At 41.2% G+C, this 19937-nt stretch overlaps 1 protein-coding gene and 1 long non-coding RNA gene across 11 annotated transcripts in view; both read left to right on the top strand.

Annotated features, from left to right (window-relative positions):
* CTBP1 (C-terminal binding protein 1) overlaps nucleotides 1-11010 on the top strand; it is a 251664-nt gene extending 240654 nt beyond the window's left edge. For 8 of the 10 annotated variants that reach the window (XM_027815475.2, XM_055717055.1, XM_055716478.1 and 5 more), the window contains 3 exons: nucleotides 262-389; nucleotides 3851-3968; nucleotides 9537-11010. In XM_027815475.2, the coding sequence (XP_027671276.1) occupies nucleotides 262-389; nucleotides 3851-3968; nucleotides 9537-9723 (433 nt within the window). In that variant the 3' untranslated portion in view covers nucleotides 9724-11010. The remainder of the gene's footprint in view (nucleotides 1-261; nucleotides 390-3850; nucleotides 3969-9536) is intronic. The other 2 variants (XM_055716535.1, XM_055716722.1) reach the window with 1 other exon arrangement.
* Nucleotides 11011-18372: 7362 nt separating this feature from the next.
* Nucleotides 18373-19937, top strand: part of LOC129736759 (uncharacterized) — a 53904-nt gene continuing 52339 nt past the window's right edge. The window contains exons 1-2 of the long non-coding RNA XR_008733790.1: nucleotides 18373-19323; nucleotides 19882-19937. This is a non-coding gene — a long non-coding RNA (uncharacterized LOC129736759). The remainder of the gene's footprint in view (nucleotides 19324-19881) is intronic.

Here is a 19937-nt window from a genome sequence, read left to right as displayed (position 1 = left end):
TGCTATACTCAAGTTCTACCCTTTGAGTCTATGAGAGGTGATTGTTGCTTGTTTATACCATGAATAGTGTATTAAATTAACTGACAGAATTAAAACAAACCCAAGAAGGAATAAAAATGCGATTCTTTTCTGTTGTAGAAATTAGTCTGTGTATGTACAAATACATTGGAACCTCTCTCCTCCCCCTTCTCCCCGCCCCCCCCCCCCCCCCCCCCCCCCAGTATTTTTTGTCATTTGATCTTGTTTTAAATCTTCATTTAGCTTTAGTCAGGGCCCCTTGAAGGATGCACCAAACCTGATCTGTACCCCACATGCAGCCTGGTATAGTGAACAAGCCTCAATTGAGATGCGGGAGGAAGCAGCACGAGAGATCCGAAGGGCGATCACAGGTACTAACTCCCCTTACTAGCTCCTTCACTGCATATTTCTTTTTAACAAACTTTTTCATTCTTCAGTCTTGAAAGATGCTGGAAAGAACCAGCCTTAGGTTTTGTTTACTGCTTCTAGTATTTGGGAGACAGAAATGAGCAAATAACCCGCTGAGTCTATTCTCAGAACTGGAGGAGATGATTTTGGAGGTTCATTGCAATTGCAAGGAGAAGGCAGGCACTGCAAAATAAGTGCTTTTTCCATATAACAGAAATGTACTTGTATCTGAAAAATTCAGTTTCTTTTTTGTTTGCTTTTTGTCATTGCATGTAAATATTATCCATTTGATGGGTTTGACTGCAAGTCATCCAGATATTGCTGGTATCTTTCATAGGTTTTCCTGGATGCCCCCTTGTACTTGTCATGAGCAGTTCTGTTCTCTTCATTATTTTCTCTTTGTCTCCTTGGTTATTTTCCGAATTTGTCTTAGAGGATGGTCTGGAGTTTCAGTGTCTTTAACGCTGTAATGTTGAGAGATAAAGCATCTAAACTTTCATGCTGTTCCTAGTAATGCTAATATCTAACGACTTGTACACTACATCAAAACAAAGTTTTCAGTATTTTATTGGGAGGGTACTCTTATTTTAGATGTTCCTCTCTTTAAAGCACTGCTAAAGAAGCCTGGCATTTTAAAGGACACAGTCTCTTTGTTATATAACTACCATGTAATTGTGAACTGTTCACATAAGAGAAAACAGTTAGTCTTCAACATGCACTGCTAATAAAGAAAATGAGAAGGGTGAGCCATTTGGCATTGGTTTGAATCCCTTGTAGCCTAAAATAAAAGGAAGGATTTTCATACTGGAAAATGATTCATTAAGCACTAATGTTCTCTCTTTAGTAGGACTTTGCTGTTTCCCCCTTGGCAATATAGGCAATGCTCTGCAGACATGAAGGGCCATCTGTGTCACCTTGAGAGTAGTTCAGTGCCAACACATTGCTCTGCTGTACAAAAAGCGCTAGCAATAGCCTTTCCTGTGTCTTGTGCCTAGAGAGGCTGGGCAATTTAGTTTCATTTATAGCCTGCGCAGAGCGAAGATTCTCCTCTGCATGGTGATTAAAGGCACCTCAAACTCCTGATCTGAATGGCCTTTTACAGGACTATTTCTCTCTGTTTTAGAGGTAACCTAAAGACTCCAACCGTGCCTTTGCTGGAATTGGTCCTTGTGCTTATACTCCAGCAGAACTCTAACAATACCTTCATTAAGTTTTTATATAACTATTGCCTGCTCCCAGATAGCTCTGAGAGAGATTGCACAAACCAGCGTATGATACCTGTTTGGGGGATGATTGATGTGCAAGTAAGCATTAGTAGGCTGAGATTTGAAAACTGAAGAAGAGTCAGCTATATCGAGCTAGTTTTATGTTAAGTGTCGTGCAACAACCTAAACATATGTGCCTAGGAAGACAGACCTATATTTTCTTAAAGTGTGTGATTGTGCTATCAGCGATCTGTGTCACTGATTTGTGTTGAAGCTGTCAGCACTTCAGTGTTTGCACGTGGTTTGTAGTAAGACCAGACTGAGGCCAGCATTAGGGAGGTGAGAATGACATTGAATTGCACTAAAACAAATGTAGGAAAGATACAGGAAGGGCGGGATAAAGCTGGATATGCGAAAGTCATAGGGGAGCACGGAGGAGGGAGGAAGCAGAGGGAGAAACTAATTGGAAAAAGGTGTACAATAAAGGAATGCAAGCTATCGCTAGCATCTGACAATAAAGATGTCAAGTGGGTCTGCTGTTACCAGAAAGTCAATGATGTTGTGTTGTATAAAATAAAAGTAATAAGCAGAGATGAAATATCTTTAAATATATTTTCGAAGATGGAAACATTCAAAATATTAAATAAGGAGGACCACTGAAAACAGTAATGGAAGAAATGTGAGGGTGAGCATGGCAAGTGAAAATGATGTTAGATGTTTTGAATAAATAAATACTGGTTTGTAAGGGGAAGCTAGTAGAACACACCTACAGAAGTTAGCAAAATGAAGAATGGGAGGGGCAAGGATGAAGACATGATTGCAGTTTAAAAATACTTCAGAAGGATCAACATCAGAAAAGAAAGATACTGTTTAAATTTGTGGGCAATTTTGGCAGAAGTTTAGGTGGATGTATATTTCAGCTAAATTTAGAAGATGATTTCTAATCAGGAGAACGGTAGGAATTCACCCATAATGGGGCATATATCTTGTTTGATGCTGAGCTAAGGAGCCCTTTTGACTTGTGCTTAGGAGACGTGGGAAGTTTTAGTGACATAAGTGCAAGCCATGGAGTAACAAATACTTGATGGTATCCACTAGACAAAAAGCAATTCTGTGGAAAGGCTTTTTTACAGCCCTGTTGTGGCCAGGCTGATGGATAGAAAAAGCAGGCAAAGAGTAGTGAAGTACTTAATCAAATTTCCAGTAGGGAGCTGGAGGCAAAAACCCTGAACACTTTAATGGTGGAGCACGGTCAGGTTTTTGGAAAGTTTTTTTGCAGTATTATTGCCAACAGTATTAAGGGTAGACTCAAATTTACCTCTTTCTGCCTCTTTGTGTGCAAATGCACAGTAACATTAGACTTCAGAAAAGATAAATTTAAACAGTTGCTAGAAAAAACACAGGCTGCATTTGATCTCTTGTTGAAATAGGTGGAGATATTCCTGTTGCCATGAAGAAAATGTGTGTCGTATCTGTGGATGCCATTTTTTGCAGGGCTGGAGATGGTTCTGCAGAAGACAGAGGCTTGTCCAGTATGTGCTGAATCAGGCTGACAGATCTTCCAGTATCAGTGTCTTAAAACTTCAGTTATACTTCAGAGGTTAAGCAGAAGTTTTGAAGAAATGAAAAAGGGAGTTTCCTGGTGTATTTTCATTTTTTGTAGGAATGAAAGAGCTGGCTGAGGGTTAAAACATTATAGTAAATAAATGTGAAGAGCAGTTGAGGTGAAGAAGGGGAAGATCAGGAGGACAGAAAAAAAATGTCAGTCGTATTCAGGTTTGTGGTGAAATTCCATTCAGAGCCCTACATTCTTCAATCAGTGTTTTTATTGCTATTACACATGGAGGGAAAAGGAGGAAAGTGACATTAAAGACAGAGAGCAGGAGGCTACATTACTGATTTTGAGTGGCACCCATGCTCGATACTCAGGTTTTGGCTTCTTGGAAAGCATGAATCTTGTTGATTATGGTTTTATTGAGACCCTGTATACAAAAGTTAGAGAGAGACAGAGAAATAAAAATTACACAGTGCATTTTAACCATTATTAACCAAGTCTCAGTCAAAAAGGGAACAGTTAGGATCAAAAATAAGCTCTTAGTGTGATTTTATGTGTTGATTTCAATATGCAAATATTTATAACTATTTTTAACAGAGACACATTAAGAGCATAAGGCATACATTTATTTTTTTTTAATTTCCTCTCCCTTGCTTCATCCTAGGTCGTATTCCAGACAGTCTGAAAAACTGTGTTAACAAAGATCATTTGACTGCAGCTACACATTGGGCCAGCATGGATCCCGGAGTTGTTCATCCAGAGCTTAATGGTGCTGCGTACAGGTAAGCATGCTGCAGGTGTAAAAGGAAAACCTCCTTCATTCATCAGAATAGGCATTCAAGAATAAATAAAAGACCTTCCTATTAATTAATGAAGTGGTTTTGCATTAGGCCCCAGCTGTATTGTTTTCGTAATTGTTGCATTCAGGAGAATAATTTTGTTTTGCTAGATGAAGTCATGCAGTATGTAAGTATGTTTCCTTTTTTTGTGTGGTTAGTAATATCTGAACAACTCACATCTTTTTGAATATTCAAATAAAACAATTCTGGTCATCTCCAGTGGGTGCAGTGGAAGTTTATGTTCCTTTTGCTGAAGGTAATGATGCAGCAGTAGGTAGCAGAAGGACTTTCAGTAGTACACTATTGTTACGTGGCTTTGTGGCTTCCAGACACATGAGAGAACAAATAACTCTGTATTGAATACAGTGGAATTGCCTGTGGTGATTATGAGAAGATGATTAAAATATTGTTTTCTAAATTATACATTTAATTTTTAAGCAGAAGCATTTGAGGGAGTTGATACGTGTATTCTCAATCAATTGTGAAAGTAGATCTTAATAAAAAGGGCAATTTTTTTATATCTAATATGTACATTCCTTAGTTACTTTGTCTGCGAGTCTTTCTCTGTCCCTTTATTCCTACAGCTGTTCTAGCAACAGGTTTTTTCCTAGTAGCCAGCTTCGCACAAATTTTAATTACGAAAAATGTCTTCAATTTTTTATCTTCCAGTATGGCATTTCCTCATAAGTAGGGTGAAAGTGGCTGAGAAAGGTACAAACAAGCTGCTTCCCCTCAGTGCCTTAAGGGGAGGGACAGTGCAGTCATTTCACTATTCTTTTTTAACCTCTTTGTCCTTCTTCGTATGTTTCTCTTACCTTTGTCCTTCTTTAGGAGGGCTACCCCATACTTTTAATAGATAGAGGATTTTTCTGTGTGTGTTACACCACTGTGACAACCCAGCTGTGCACTGTTGGGAAGTGAAGCAAAGTTCTCATGTGTCAATGACTTCTGACAGACTCATCGGGAGGTGATGGAGGGATGGCAGGGGGGAGCATCACCACCCTCTGCCATAATCTCCTTATCAGTAGCCCTAAGGGCAGCAAAGGAAAAGAGTATCTTTGAACATGCATGTATCTCGCATCACGTCCAGATGTTATTTTGGGAAAAAGTACTGTCGCCCTAAATACCAGAAGAAGGGTGTTTCTGTTTGCCTAAAAAAGAAGTTCAAGCCCCTGTGTTCTGCTCCACACAGCATGTGGTTTCATTGGCTTTAGTTTGGAGCACTTAGGGTATAGCGGGATGCAACAAAGGCTGGAAGGCAGGTGTTGCTGAGCTGGGGGTGGTAACTCCAACCCTGTCATGGCAGTTAAGAACAGAGCTGCATGCCCAAATTAAAACACAGTTGTTTGTTCTCATTTGGGGGGTCACAAGTCCAGCAGAAGCAGGCTTCGCAGCTAGAAATGGATTTTAACTTAGGAATGTTTGGGGAGTTAATGATTTACAAGGTAAAGACCGTATGTATTTAATTTAAGCAGGATAAACGCCAAACTGAATGCCTTTTTAAGACATTGTTTCAGTCAGTTTTTTCCATAACGAAAATTCATTGTAAATAAATTCTGACTTCTCAATTATTTTCAAATGCAAAATAAAAAATAATTTTGGGAATTTTGAGGGATAAGTTGAGAGTCATACAACAAATACTAAAAGCCTCATTTTGGAGGGTTGATAAGAGTAGTGTTTGTGTGGGGGTGAAGGCAGTTATTATTTTGTACAGTATAAAATACGTGGAACTTGAAGGCTTTATGAAGAAATTGGTTTCAGTAGCAGTGTTTGCTGATACTTAATTCCTACCTGGATTAAGTACAGAATTTGAATTGATTCTTCGAAACAGATTTTTCTTTTCTTTGCAGTCCAAAATTATGTTCAACTAAATGAGTTCTGGAGTCTTTCACAGGCAGTGTGGTGTTTCAGATGTGCTAATAACTGTATCATAGTCATGTAATTGCATTAGAAGATAAGACCTGGGATAATAATTTATATGTTAAAAAATGCAAATAGCTCTTTCGGTGAACTAAAACTAATGAGGCTGTTTTATTCTGGACATATCATTTACTTGTATTTTGATGTAGGACAGAACTCTTTAAATTATCAGATATTATCACAAGCAAAGACCATTGAGCATTCATCAGCAGAATGTAACCTTGATCATCTGAATATCATCATATTCTGTGGAAAACAAAATAATTTACTGTGTGAAATGCAAGATGCCCTATCAACGCAAAAGGTCAAGCAAATGGAACCTATCCCATGAGTAAAGATTAACGATATTCCTGAGAAGGAACTGTTTGTTGTAGTCTCGGTGAAGCAGCATAATATGCCCTGTTTTTGTGTTACTACTGTGTGTTTGTTACTGAGCTGCCTGTATATAATAACCCCCTGCCATCTCCTGTGTCGCAGAGCATGCAGGTTGTAGGCAAAGGGAAATCTGACAGCCAGTGAACAGGGGTTGTGCGATTTATAGACATGTTGATACATTTTTCTGCCTTGTAGCAGGTGGAAGATGAGAGTATCTAGGTACCAGAGAGGTGCTTGGATGAGAATAGCTAAATGTTGGCAGTTCAGGAGTTATTTCATGTTGAGGTATTTGACTGGTGATTTTCAGACTCTAATGTAAGATTACAGCATGCACTTAAATGTTTAAGCTCTTTCTGGACAGAAGCAGTTTCTTGAACAGCTCAACATAGTGTATTCAAGGTGCTTGTATGTTTAAAAAATACAGGAGATTAACATAGAAATTAAAGTTGCCTTTCTGTTCTAATTAAGAGGGCTACTGTATTTTTCTTTGTAAATTTAAGACCGTGGGGGAAGGGGTTGGAAGACTATGAAGTAGCAGAGGAGGTATAACTAACTGATTGCTCTCTTCTGCCTTCACAAGAATTTAATTCAGTGGACATTTTACCTGGAAAACATTTCAACTTATTGCTGCCAGAGGAGGAAGATTGGGAGCAACTTTATGAAGTGCTGGAGGGAATGTATTTGCTGATTAAGAATAGAAAAGTAATAAATAGCAACTTAAGAGGTTATGTAGGATAGAAATGCCCATGTGTAGAAGCTGTTCCGTTTATGTGCCCTCCTTTCAGAGATACAATTTGAACAACACTGATTAAATTTTAAGGTAACAAAAATTATCAAAGGAGAATGGCAAAATAGGGTTAGGAATTGTCAAGCAAAATAGAGTTTCTGTAGAGGGATATATTATCTGTACTTGGCTACTGCCATTGTGTAGCTTTAGGAATTGTAGGACTTTTGGGTGTTACTAACAGTGTAGGCAGCCTTTATCTGAGGAGAGGTGCTGGTGGGTAGAATCCCAATTATTATAACTTGGTGTCCAGAGGGAATTTTTTTATATACAGAAAGAATATTTGGAGTCAAAGGAGAACTTAAAGAGCATAATGTGCTGATAAGGTACCTGTTAATGCTTCTGATTCAGCACTGTCTGTTTTCACGAGGGGAGGCTCTGATTTTTCTTCCTGAGGGAAATGCAGTTACTGAATTTGCTCCCTCCTTGATTTCTCCCGGCTCCGCTGTGTTGATGCTCAGGGAACATGTTGTTAGAAAATAGAGATTCTGTGTTGGAAACTGTTGCTGTGTTGGGCTTTTAAATGGAAGTTTTTGTTGTGTCAGTCATGCTGACTTCTTTGTGAAGCACCTAGAGTAACAGATAAGTTGTTTCAAAATTCGATTTGAATAAGTAAAACAATACCCAGTCTGACAGTTTTCATAGGAATTGAAGCAAATTTGATTAATAAGATTCAAATTGAGGTACTGAAACAAGCAACTAATTCCATTAGCAGCTGCAAATTAATTCTAAGGAGCCTCTCTGGAGCAGGAATTAGCATAGGAAGCCCTGTAAATATGTATACAATTGGGAACGAAGTTATCTGGCCTGCAGGTGCTGTGATCTTTCACATGCTTGTTATCTATCCCAGACAACAGTCAGTGTTCTGATCTGTAGGATGCTTTCCCAGGATGACCAGGCCAGTGTATGGTGTCTTCGTCATCCCCACGCCTTGTCAGATAGCCATGCTGAGCCCCTCTGACACACTGTTTGCAAAAAACAGTTCCCATGATGTTTCTGTGGTGGAAGAAGAACAAGTAAACATGCTTTCACCCAGCTTTTTTCCTCCTCTGAGTTTTGCCTAAGTTCTGCCCTAATTTTCTATCAGTTTGAGGGAGTTTAGGATGAGTAGCACAAACATGCATTACTTTAAAAGATACCACTGATGAGGGGTGAAATTCCCTGAACTCAACGCTTTCAGTGTTGCACTCTGAGAATACACCGGCAGAATAATGTGATATTTGAAAAAGCTTGACAAGACTCCAAGTGCCTTTTCTCCCATTCAGTTCTAAGTAAATACTAGGGTAGCAAATGCCACAGTGAGTAAGGGCCTAATCACACAAACTGTGTTCCGGCTTTTAAATGCATAACGCTCTTGCTACGGTGCTTGGGTGAGCAGAATATAGCTGGAGAGAACAAGGGATGAGTGTGTGGCTTTACGATGGGGAGAGGAGGCAAAGGGCCGGTGTTAAGTGGCCAGCATGAGATAACTTGCATATGGATATTGAGGTACCTGGCCAAAAAAAGGAAAACATATTGTTGTTAAAAGTGTTCCTGTGTAGCTGTTGTTCATATACAGCACTGTGAAATACCAGTGTTTTATCAATTACATCTGAAACTCAGGATTGAAGCAGTAGATCTGCAAGATTTTTCTTTTTAGCCTGATTACATCAGAGCCATCATAAAATCAAACTGAATCAGAGGGTGATTTTTTTTTTATTGAATTTGTAAAATATTTAGGCCTAGATGCTTGTCCAGATAGAGTAAGAAATCTTTAAAATCACCTCTAGCTTTTGTGGTTGCATCTCTTTCTTGCAGTCTGCCTAAAGCACTTGTCTTCTGTCTGACTAGTACCGGTTCTCTTTCAGACAAGTACAGTGGCAAGTTTGATGCTGAAAAAGTTAATCAGCTGCAGTAGGCTTGATTTTGTCATCTTAAGAGTGTGTCGGTATGATTGCTCTGTTGGGGAGCTATCAGAAGGACTGCAAGATTAGTTTAAAGAAATACTTTTTTAAACCACAACAATGAAATTATAAAATTTTGTGTAAGAATGACAGAGAAAAAAAATCCTCAAAGGTCATTTTGAGGGAAAGTCATGGAGAAGCAGATATGTATTGCACAGACCTAGCCTGAATGACTTCTTGTTGAGGTATACTTTGAGAGGAGCAATACTTCCAGGTTGTTTCCTTTGCTGTGCTGTCACTCATGCTATGAAACCTGAAATCCAAAGAAACAATCTAGCAAACTGTTACTTCTCGTTTGGGTAAATCACAGCATCTTTTGCTTTATTTAGCAGCCTCTGTGTATTGTATCTCATCTGGAGTTTACCCAGCTGTCTTTCTCACTGGTCTCAAAACAAAAGAAGCACCTCTGTAGCTCTAGAAGGAGGCAAGGTGGGCTTGCTGGTCAGTCATCTCTTGGTGTTCATGTATGTTCTCATTTTCTTCTCTCAGCAGGTATCCCCCAGGCGTTGTAAGTGTGGCTTCCACTGGCATACCTGCAGCAGTAGAAGGAATAGTCCCCAACCCTATGTCTTTATCACACGGCCTCCCTGCTGTAGCCCACCCGCCCCATGCTCCTTCCCCTGGCCAAACTGTCAAACCAGAAGCTGATAGAGACCACCCAAGCGACCAATTGTAGCCTACGAAAACAGCATTCCCAACATCGGAGATTTCAACTTCAGCGTGTGGAAAACAAACAAAACAAAACAAAACCCTGGATTTTGATTAAAGGCAAAACCATGAACTTACAGGAGGAGACGATTATTGTTTTAGAAACTGGTCCAATATACAGTATAAAAGGAAAAGGTGGGAGACAAAAAGAAGATTTGGAAACATTTTTTCCTCCGTATAAATTGTAGTTTGTCCCTGTCCAGTGGACTGATTCACTGTTTCTGTGTCCTATGGGTTCTTTGTTAAGCAAGAGAAGTTAGTAGTTAATTATATCATGAATGTACTTGTCTGTGTACAGTTTTTAGAACATTAAAAAGGGTTTGTTTGCTTAGCTGTCAACAAGGAAAAACATAAGGGAGGCATTCAACAAACCGATTTTGAGATTAAAAATCCTTTCTTTTATATTTTAAAACATGCCCAAAAATGAGGCAGTTGGCAAACTTCTCAGGACAATGAATTTTTCCCATTTTTCTTTCTACGCCACACAGTGCATTGTTTTTTCTACCTGCTTGTCTTATTTTTTAGAATAATTTAGTAAACAAAAGAAATACAGTTTCTCCTGATTTTGGCATGAATTCCCTTATTTCAAAATGAAGACAACCTTACAAAGAGATTTTGAGGAAAAAAAAAAAAGGTTTTGTATAAACGAGCATTGTGCTTTTTGTCACCAGTTAAAGTATATATTATTGGTGGTATGCGAAAAAGGCACTAGACTACTGAAAAGTAGCAGCATTTCATTGCCTACATTGATTCCTTCCTGGTAATGTGGTAGGCTAGCAATATTTTTGGTTAAAATCATGTTTGTGACTGTAACCATTTGTATGAATTATTTTAAAGAAATAAAAATCCCAGACAAATATCATATGTGTAAAAATTTTTATTTCTAGTAACTGTTTATTCAACTTTTATTAGGTTTCTTAGCTGTAATCTTTAAACAGATGCTGTCAAGTATTTCATTTCTAGCTTTACTTTGCTCTCTGTTGTTTGTAATACTGTCTTGGAAGCTTGAAAAATAAAAAAAAAAAATAATTCTTTCCATACCATTTTTCCCTTTACATTTAGTAAATGTTGATCTTTTTTCCTGTGTTTCTAATGGAGTTTGAAATTAAGATGGATTTTTGATTTGTACACCGGCATCATCAGCTACAATATGGTAACAGCATTAATGCCACCACTGTGGGCAGAGCAGAGGAGGTACAACAGCAACACAACAATAATAATAATAATAATAAATGTCTTTTGCCGAAGTCCAACATGAGAAGTGTCCATTGTTTTATTTGCTTTTGTGATGATGGAAGCATGCAGCAGGATGTAATTGTATTTGCTATATTGAAGGAGTTTGTTTCTTTGAGCACAGGCAGAAGTGTTTTCAAGGCAGGTTAGATCCCAGCTGGAAGCTGTTGTGGCCTTTCCTGTGCTCCTGGGTAAGATGTCCTTCATCCCTGCACTGTGTGGAAAACAAACAATCAACAAGACAAAAGTTTAGCTGCTGCAAGAAGGAAATTCAGGATAGGCAAAAGTGAACCTGGATATAAACCTCCTTGGTGGTCTCTTGTCTGTCTGTTCACTATTGATCTGAACTAGTAACCGTGCACCTAAGGTTAGTGAGCTGGTTTTATGGGCTCTGTGAAAAGTTACTGTCCCCCATTCCTGCCAGCCTAGCAAACAGCCTCAGCTTCTGTTAGGAAAGTTATAGGAGGCTGCAAATCAAGAAAGACTGAAACTTGTGGGTCTGTAGCCAAGGAGCACTATATAAAGTGAAATTTTGTCTCTGTGGAAGGGTGTAAGGTTTTTGCCGTGAACGTTTAGAGCCAAAATGCCATCCATCACAATTCATTTGGTAAAACTATTCCTGTTCCCTCCGTGAAACAAAACAGAATGTAGCCGTAATGCTGCAAGTTCTCCCAGCGAAGGCACTTTAACAGCTTTGCGCCCGGACACTTGCAAGAAACCAAACGCGTTCTCCTGCAGTTGAAGTAGGATTTCATATTTCATCAGTAATTCATTATTTAAGATGATGCTTTGTCAGGCTGAGGATGCTTCTTTAACATATGTAAAACAAACATTTAACATCTGGCTGTAAAGAATCACTGACAAGTCTCATTTGCAAACAAATTTCCTGAGGAAAACGGAGAGGTGTTTTTTTCTTTCCTTTTTCCTTCTCTTGCATCAGTTTTGACGTGGCTTATGTAAGTAAGCTCTGTTTCCAGTGAATCAATAAATTGATGAACTAGAAATGAAGGCGCCAGTATTTATTGCATGCATTTCTCAGGCTCTGTTCTGGAAGCTTGCTGTCCTTCAGCTGTGTATTCTGTCATCCATGCTTGCTCAGGCACACATTTTTTCAGGATTTCAGCCTGAAATACCGCACTAATGGGTGCCAAAAGGCATTGCCACTGCAGTGATAGCATAGTCGATATTTTTCTGCTAGTGCTTGAAATATATCTGTTGGTCTGAGCAGTGGAGAGTAATGCAGTTTTGTGCTTCTGTTGGAGCAGAAGGGAAAACTTGTCCATGCAGTGACAAGACTGATAGGTACTGACGGTGGGTTATGGTCTGAAAAGCTGAATTGAGGGGGGGGGGGGGAGGGGGAGAAGCAGGCTTGGATTAAAAGAGTAATTGGAAAAGCGTACTGTAATAAACAAAAGCTGTTATGCCAGGCTAATCTTACATCTTTTATAACTGTTTCTGTTGGGTAGTGGAAGTATGATTAGATTTCTTCTGCTTGGTAAAGGGTGTGCTAAATAAAGTTTAGATGAAGGGAGGGTGCAGTTAGTGGAAAAATAGGGACTTGGGAAGGCAATGATAGCAGAGGGCCACAGGTGGCTTGAGACACTGTTGAAAGGTGAAGGAGGCAATAAAAGTGCCTGCCTCAAACAGGCTTTGGTTTTTGGTTTTGGGTGTTGGGTTTGTGTTTTGGTGTTTTGAACTGAATTGCAGGTCTTGGCCAAGAAGGAGGCCAGCCATCCTGAAACTGCTGCTGGCTCAAAGGCTGTAGGCATTACCAGTGCTGCGCAGGAGGCTCTGGAGCCTGCACAAGAATCTGATGGTATCAAAGAATGGGCTGTTAGAAGCAGAAAGATACCAGTTGTGCAAATGCAAAGTCAAGGAGTTGCAAGTCAAAACAAAAACTTGCCAGAGAAGGGAGCCATGTTTTCCCACGGTGAGACTGGTTGATTGCTACTGTGGGGCAGCAGTGGGAAGGAGCAGCGTGGTGGCAGATGCATCTGGCACAGTATTTTTGGTAGGGATGTGAATGGATCAGAGATGCTACACGGGGACCCGAAGCATGCGATGCATAGTTTTGGTCATGCATTTTCAACAGGGTGAGCTGGAGCTGAAGTGATAGCAAAGACTGGATCTCAGAATGACTGAAGGCGTGTTGGGCTTATCGTGTGAGATGAATAGATTAACTTTACTTGTTCAGCTAAAAGCATAGGCTGAGTTTGGGAAATTACTATAAATAGCAAATGCTGAGGAGGGAGGAGAAGTGTTAAAGAAACGCTGGTGTATCAACAAGCAAGCATAAATGGGGGTTAGGAAAAGATCTGTGTTAGCAGGGAGGTCCTGGGACCAGTTTCCAGTTGGAGTTACTGGGAGTCAGCCCTGACCTCCCTGTAGCTTGGGCTGGGGCTTTTTGTTTTGGTTTTGTGCTTGGGGTTTTGTTGGGGGTTTATTTTTTTTCTTTGTTTTTGCAATCCAAAATGTGAGAACATTGTTTAAAGGTCATACAAGGTTGCTACCAAAGCAACAGCTAGAGGCCCTTTCCATTCAGGGTAAACCACTTCAGCTTCCTTCATAATGAGCCTCGAGGCTTTTTCCTTCAGTGTGTTTATTTGAGAAAATGCCTTACTATTTGCTTGCCCAGCCTTCTACCTCAGATGATGAGGGCTTTTCCAAATGACCGTGACTCCTGCAGTGTAGCTGTTACCAGCTTACTCCTCGCCTCGGACCGATGGGGTTTCTTCTCCTCTTGTTTGGTCTCAGTGGGCGCTTCAATAGTGTTGGTGGTTCTGCTTGAAGGAGAAGGCAGCGCTGCTAGTATTTCCTTTATTCAGCTCACTCCAACCTTTCTACTTTTTGTAAATCGGGGGGGGAAAAAAAGGAAACGGGAAGAAAAAATAAAGCCCTTGGTTTTAAGGGCAGAGAGCTCTATTGGATCATTTTGTCTGACCGCTTAGTAAAGCCGTTAAATGTGATGTGCTTCTTCATTAATCCTGATACCATGTTTTGACTTAAGTAAATCTTTCAGAAAGATTTCTAGTCTATATTAAAATGTCAAGTGATGGTATTTTTGCTATTTCCTTTGATAGTTTGTTTAAATGGGGGAATAACTGTCACTATAATTTTTAAACTGCTTTATTTACTTTGGCTTTCTTTGTCTCTAAATTCCAGTTACTGTTTCATGTTGAACATGAGGTCATGTAGGCTGACTTGAATTTGGTGAGCATGTCACATTTTAGCCAATTTGCCTTTGCGCTGAGGTCAGTGACACATCTTCCAGGAAGATGAAACAGTGTTATTCATCCGTTTTCTTTTCCAGTTTCTTTCATTATACCCTACACCCTTTCCTTTGTGGCTCTGTATGAATTTTTTGAATGACCGTCCAATACGGTTGTCTTCTACAGATGAAATTACAGGATTTCTGATCTTCTCTGAGACTTTCAGCTGTTGTCTTCTTGCCTCCATTGACTTTTTAATTTCCTTGGTAAACTGTTTTCCTGCGAAGTCACAAGTGCTCGAAGAACTTGATTAATCCTCAGTCTTCTAAATCCCATTTGCCTAGGTAGCCCTCATTAGTAGCAAAAGCTTCACATTGAGTAGATGCTCAAGGCCGTGGGCTCACTTTGATAGTGCAAGTGCTTGCTTTCATCCCACCACCTGCACCCATGGTGTGTCTGGACCTTATCTGGGTCTCGTACATCGTATCAGGCTGTTTGTCCCTCAGCATCCGCCTCCTGCTCTTCTTTGTTTCCTTCTAGAGTTCAGAAGGCTTGGAACATTACTTTTAGAATTCTTCCCTTTTTTAGAAGAAATGTCCTTTGGTCAGTTCTACTTGTAACCTGCGAGTTCCAGCTTGACACAGACCACTTCAGCTCTCTCTTTGGCTGCCCTCCATGCACACTACCTTGCTAAACACATGTCCAATATTCTGTGGTTTATGTCCCCTTTTGGGCTTGGGATCACTTGGTCACACAGGTTTTCTTTATGCAGTTCCTCATCTGGAGTTTCCTTCCTACACTTTCTGTTCTAGAATACCAATTATGGCTCTTCAGAACTAGTCCCAGCACTTTTCTTTGCCTTTACATCTCTGCTCAGCCATAGCGGAGTGTTTTCTTGAAGGAACATCATTTGTTTTGGGGGGTGGTTGGGGGTGTTGTGACACTGTGTCAAGGCTGCCATAAACAGGCTAAAGTATGTCCTTGGGATGTTTAGAGGCATTTGAGACATTGCCAAGACGATGTGGATCATTCCCTGAGCATGCCAATCCGTTGAAGACATTTGCTACTTGCACAGTCTTTAATTACATATTTATCCCCCTTTCATGTGCTGCCTAAAAAGGATGAGCGGTTGCTGGTTGGAAGCGTTGATGATCTGCTCAAGAAATAAAGTAAGGAAGTATTTTTAAAAATGCATTTAAATAGCTGAGTATGTTTAGGTTGCAAAAGATTTAAAGTAATATAACCGAACAAAATTATTAACTTAAATTGCCACAAGAACCTTTTTTACATGGCAAGTTTGATGTATTAGAAGTAGACAATTATGCATCAATGTTTCTTCATCTGCGCTGTGAAAACAGTCCTTGTGTAGTTTGGGAAGAGCTTAAGGCACTGGTCCTCCCTGGATAAACCCTGAGAGTTAGGGCAGCAAATCGACAGCTAAAATTAGGTCTCCTGCAGAGCTGACATCTCAGACTTGTGTTTCCAAATGCCTCCAGCCATTTTCAAAATGTTCCATCCAACGCAATGGATTGAATTCTCAAGCCAGTTGCCTCCACCACAGCTGTCAGCTTCACAGCATCTTCCCCTTCCCGGGAAGGCAGCAAAGCAGTGGCACGTGCTCTCCAGCACACCTAAAAGCATCAGAGGAAATCCCATTTAAGTCTCCGTTGCTGTTTAGTAGGATTTCGGTTAAGCCCTTGTGTAAAGTTAAGTCTGCGCTGTATTTTACTACTCTTAAACCACAACGGAAAGAGAATCTGCTTTTGGTGTTTCCCAGTAACATATTTAATGTTATCAGCATCAGTAATTTTCACATTAAAATTGAGTATGGGCACTTCCAGCTTCTTTTTGCGATGGGTTTTCAGTCATGTTGCTGTTTGCTTGCCCGTTATTTTTTTTTTAAAGGCCTGATGTATGTGAATTGTGTTTATCATATTATGAAGTTACGGTGGTAGATTTATTTTTATCTCTTAAGTTATAGCCATTTGTAATTGGCTTCAAGGCCATCGCTTTCCATTCCAAGCATGACGTGGAAAGCCTGTCTTTTGAAATGGACTGCTAAAACTGGAGGTTTTCAAGAATTCATTCTGAACAGCTGTCTTTTTTTTTTTTTTTCTTTTCCTCCTGCAGACCAGCCATTTTAACCACAGGATGCAGCCGTCGTGTTGCAAGAAGGTAAGAGATGGCGAATCTCCACCGTGACACAAAGCTCATTTTTAGAGGTTTTCAGCCTCTGTAAATTCAAAGGATAAAGGCAGGGTTGTACATCATGCAACTAGTGTCTGAGATCTGATCCCATTTTACAGAAGAATGGAAGTCTGAAGTCTGTTGAAAGAGCAATATTGAATTGTGGCCCCTTGGACTGTGGCACACATGCCACTTGAATTTTTGTATGCATCCCAGAGCAAAATGTGTCATTCCAGTGCCTGTGTTTCCCAACGACACAGGCTCTGGGACACAAACCTCACTATTTGGAGAACTCTCTTCATGTGTGATGTCCAGCATTGCTGGAAGCAGGATAAGGTTTCTGATGTTGCTGTGATCCTCAAGGCATTTTAGTTTTCGTCTGCAATTAATTGTCAGTGGAGCTGCCAGTGACTCCCCGTAGTTGGTGATGTATTTGTGAAAGGCAGCTGTGTGTTCAGATCTGAGCAGACACCACTGGTTTTCCTTTGGAAAGGTTGTTGGCTAGCTGTGAGATGGTGGCTGTTCTTAAATCTAGCTCCATGTGCCTGAGCTCTCTCTTCTGCTTGTCTTGGATGACCTAAGTGAAAGCTTAAAAGGAATAGCTCCTCATGTATATAGTTTAATTAGGTGCCTGAGGTTACAGTGAAATAAACCAGGGACAGTCTCTGCAGGTACAAGTGTGTCTGGTGTAACCATCTCATGGCAATAAATCTAATTTTCTAGTTTCAAAGTGGCTTCTTTACTTAGGAAATGCACCCTATAGAAATGAAATGCCACCCGGCAGAGGTACCCCTCTGTACTGCCTCTTATCCCCTCTCTCCCCAGGTACGCACAGCCCACTGGAAATCCATCCCCAGAAGACAGAGAAGGGTGAAACTTTTCCAGCCTGTGGTGCCGTTTTTGAAAAACTACTTTGATAATCCACATCTGATAATTCCCTCCCAATATCTATTATTGTGAGGTTTAAAACTCCAAATGTTGGAAGCACTCTTAAACAGAGCATCTGTTTATAGGCTCAGCTCCATCAGCCCCTGTAATCCCTTTGGAGAGGTAGATTCCTGGGGAGTGAGGGCAATGTTTTGTTTTTTGTGGTATGTTAATTTTTTAATTTTTTTTTTTTTTTTTGTATGCCCATTCCAGGGGTCTGAACTTTCAGAAATGCAGTGTCTGCTCACTCCGGGGGGCGGCGGGGGGGGAAGTTGGCCTTTGCCTGGTTGAACATGTCAGGGGATGGAAATCACAGTCTGACCCTCGTGGTAAGTTAAATGTGTGAAGATGTGATGGAAGAGTGTAATGTCACAGTGTGCTTTCCCATCTGACAAGCCTGAGTCTGTGGAGGTGCCGAGTGGCAGCTGCTGTGGTACCAAGCCAAACCTTTGGCTGCAGGGAGACGGATGATCGAAGCGCACTTCTGCATTTTACAATAGGAACAGAGTCTGATGCTGAGCTGTTGTTTTCTCCAGTTCCCTTCTTAGAAACCCCTTGCTGCTCGCTGCTTTAAGCCAGGGCCGTATCCTGGCTCTGGAGCACCCAGGCTGGAATACATGAGCTTTTCTACTGATTTCTCTGCGAAATTTAAGAACTGGAGGTGATCTGGTTTGTGATTGTTATATATCCTATATATATGTGTATATATTTTTTTATGGGGTTTTGTGGTTTTGTTGTTTAGGGTTGTGTGTGTGTGTGGGGGGGGTGTTGGTTTTATTTTGGGGGGTGTGTGTGGTTGCTTGGGGTTTTTTTAATTATTATTATTATTGCTACTATCTCCTGCTATTTTTCCTCCAAGACCTGGAGAGCCGACCGGCACTGTGGATGCCCCGGGCACACGGCTACCGAGGATCCCCCCGCAGTAGCCACTAGGTGGCAAAACACCCTCTGCGCATCCCGGCCGGGCGGCGAGCCCCGCGACGGCGGCGGCCGCTGCTTTCCCCGCGCCTGAATTAAACCGTATGAGATAGATATATATCTGTATCTATATCCATAAGTTGTTATGGCATATTTAGATACTGCACATGGAGAACCTTCACTTTAACAGTCCATAAGTGGTCCCATTCTTAAGTACGTATAGGTCGTTCCGAGTTTGAGCCTGCCCAGAGCATTTCAGCGGCAGGGTTTGCCATCTTATCCCGGAGTTTGAAGAGGATTAACGTATACAACAGCCTGGGGAGACTTAATGAAGCTGCATCAGTCCTGGCTCACCTGTTAATCACAGTTCAAGTGTCGCTTCCTTTCTTCAATTACAGGCAGCTCAAAGACCTGGGACCTGTTCAGGGCAGAGGCTCTGTAAATGCTTTCTTGTGTTTATAAACATGTAAATGAATATTTGAAGATAGTTCCTGCCCAATGTATTTTACAGGCACAAATATGAAGGCTCGTTAAAAAGCGGAGGGGACCCTAGGCATTTTCTAAAGGCTGGGCATAGGTTACGCTGCTGGTTATTCTGACCCCCTGAGATTTTGTCCCCTGCGGAATCTGTCCTTGTTCTTTTGCCTACTGGAGATGTCTCAAGTTACAGATTTCCATCACGGTCTGTTTTTTTGTTGTTTTCTCAATAGTGTTCAGGGGCCCTCACAGGGAAGTTTCCAGTTCCTTCTGTACGGTGACGGCAGCGCTGTTGGCTGGCTCCTTTCAGACAGCTTTCACACATCCGAGCCTCTCCTGCCCTGGTCCCTTTCCCCCACAGCACCGCTTGCAGCCACACACCGCACTGCCCTGCCGAGCCTGTCTTTTTTGGGTAGTGGTACCTCTTTTTCATAGATGCTGGGACACGAAAGTCCTCCACCACTCACCTAGGTCCTCCCACAACCTTCGGCGGCATGTTCACTCCCTCTCCCTCGGCAGAGGTTTCACTCGGAAGAGCAGAGAATTACTTTTGCCCCAGAACGATGATCCGAAATATCATGTTTCGGAATGTGGTGGGAATCTCCTATTCTGGAATGGTGAGAAACATGAGATTTCCTCTGCTTCTCTGTGTCTCTGGCAGGCGGGATGTTAAAGTCAAAGTGTTACAATTAGGCACAATAATAATGGCAATAGATCAGATCTGAGCAGAAACAGTGGATGCAAAGCAGGTTTTTGACCCAGTCGTTTAGTAATGGAGCATTGGTCTTCTGAATGGAAGGCTGTATATAATGTTATGGAAAATACAGCATGATACTGGTCACTTAAGCATTATAATGTTCACATGGCCACAATGAGGTTTCACAAAATACCAGAAGTCTGGATTTTGCATTTTCAAGTACTTGCCTTGAGAATCTTAGTGCTGATAGTCTAGCTCAGGGGTCCTCAAACTTTTTAACCAGGGGGCCGGCGCGCGGATGCAGTGGCAGGACGTCATCTGCGGCTGCTTGGTTTCCCCCCCCAACCCCCGGCAGGGGGGGGCGGGGGGGTCTGTAAATACCGGGGGCCGGATTAAGGACCCTGGGGGGCAGTGTCCGGCCCACAGGCTGTAGTTTGAGGACCCCTGGTCTAATATTTGTATTCATAATTTCATTTAGTTCTTGTGGCTTTGAGGAGTTCTGGCTTTTTTTACTGTGCGGTGGATCTGGTGAAG

Source organism: Falco cherrug, chromosome 1 (assembly GCF_023634085.1).
Source record: "Falco cherrug isolate bFalChe1 chromosome 1, bFalChe1.pri, whole genome shotgun sequence".
Taxonomy (NCBI): domain Eukaryota; kingdom Metazoa; phylum Chordata; class Aves; order Falconiformes; family Falconidae; genus Falco; species Falco cherrug.
Note: the sequence above shows the minus strand (reverse complement) of the source record. Positions and strands in the feature narration are given on the sequence as shown.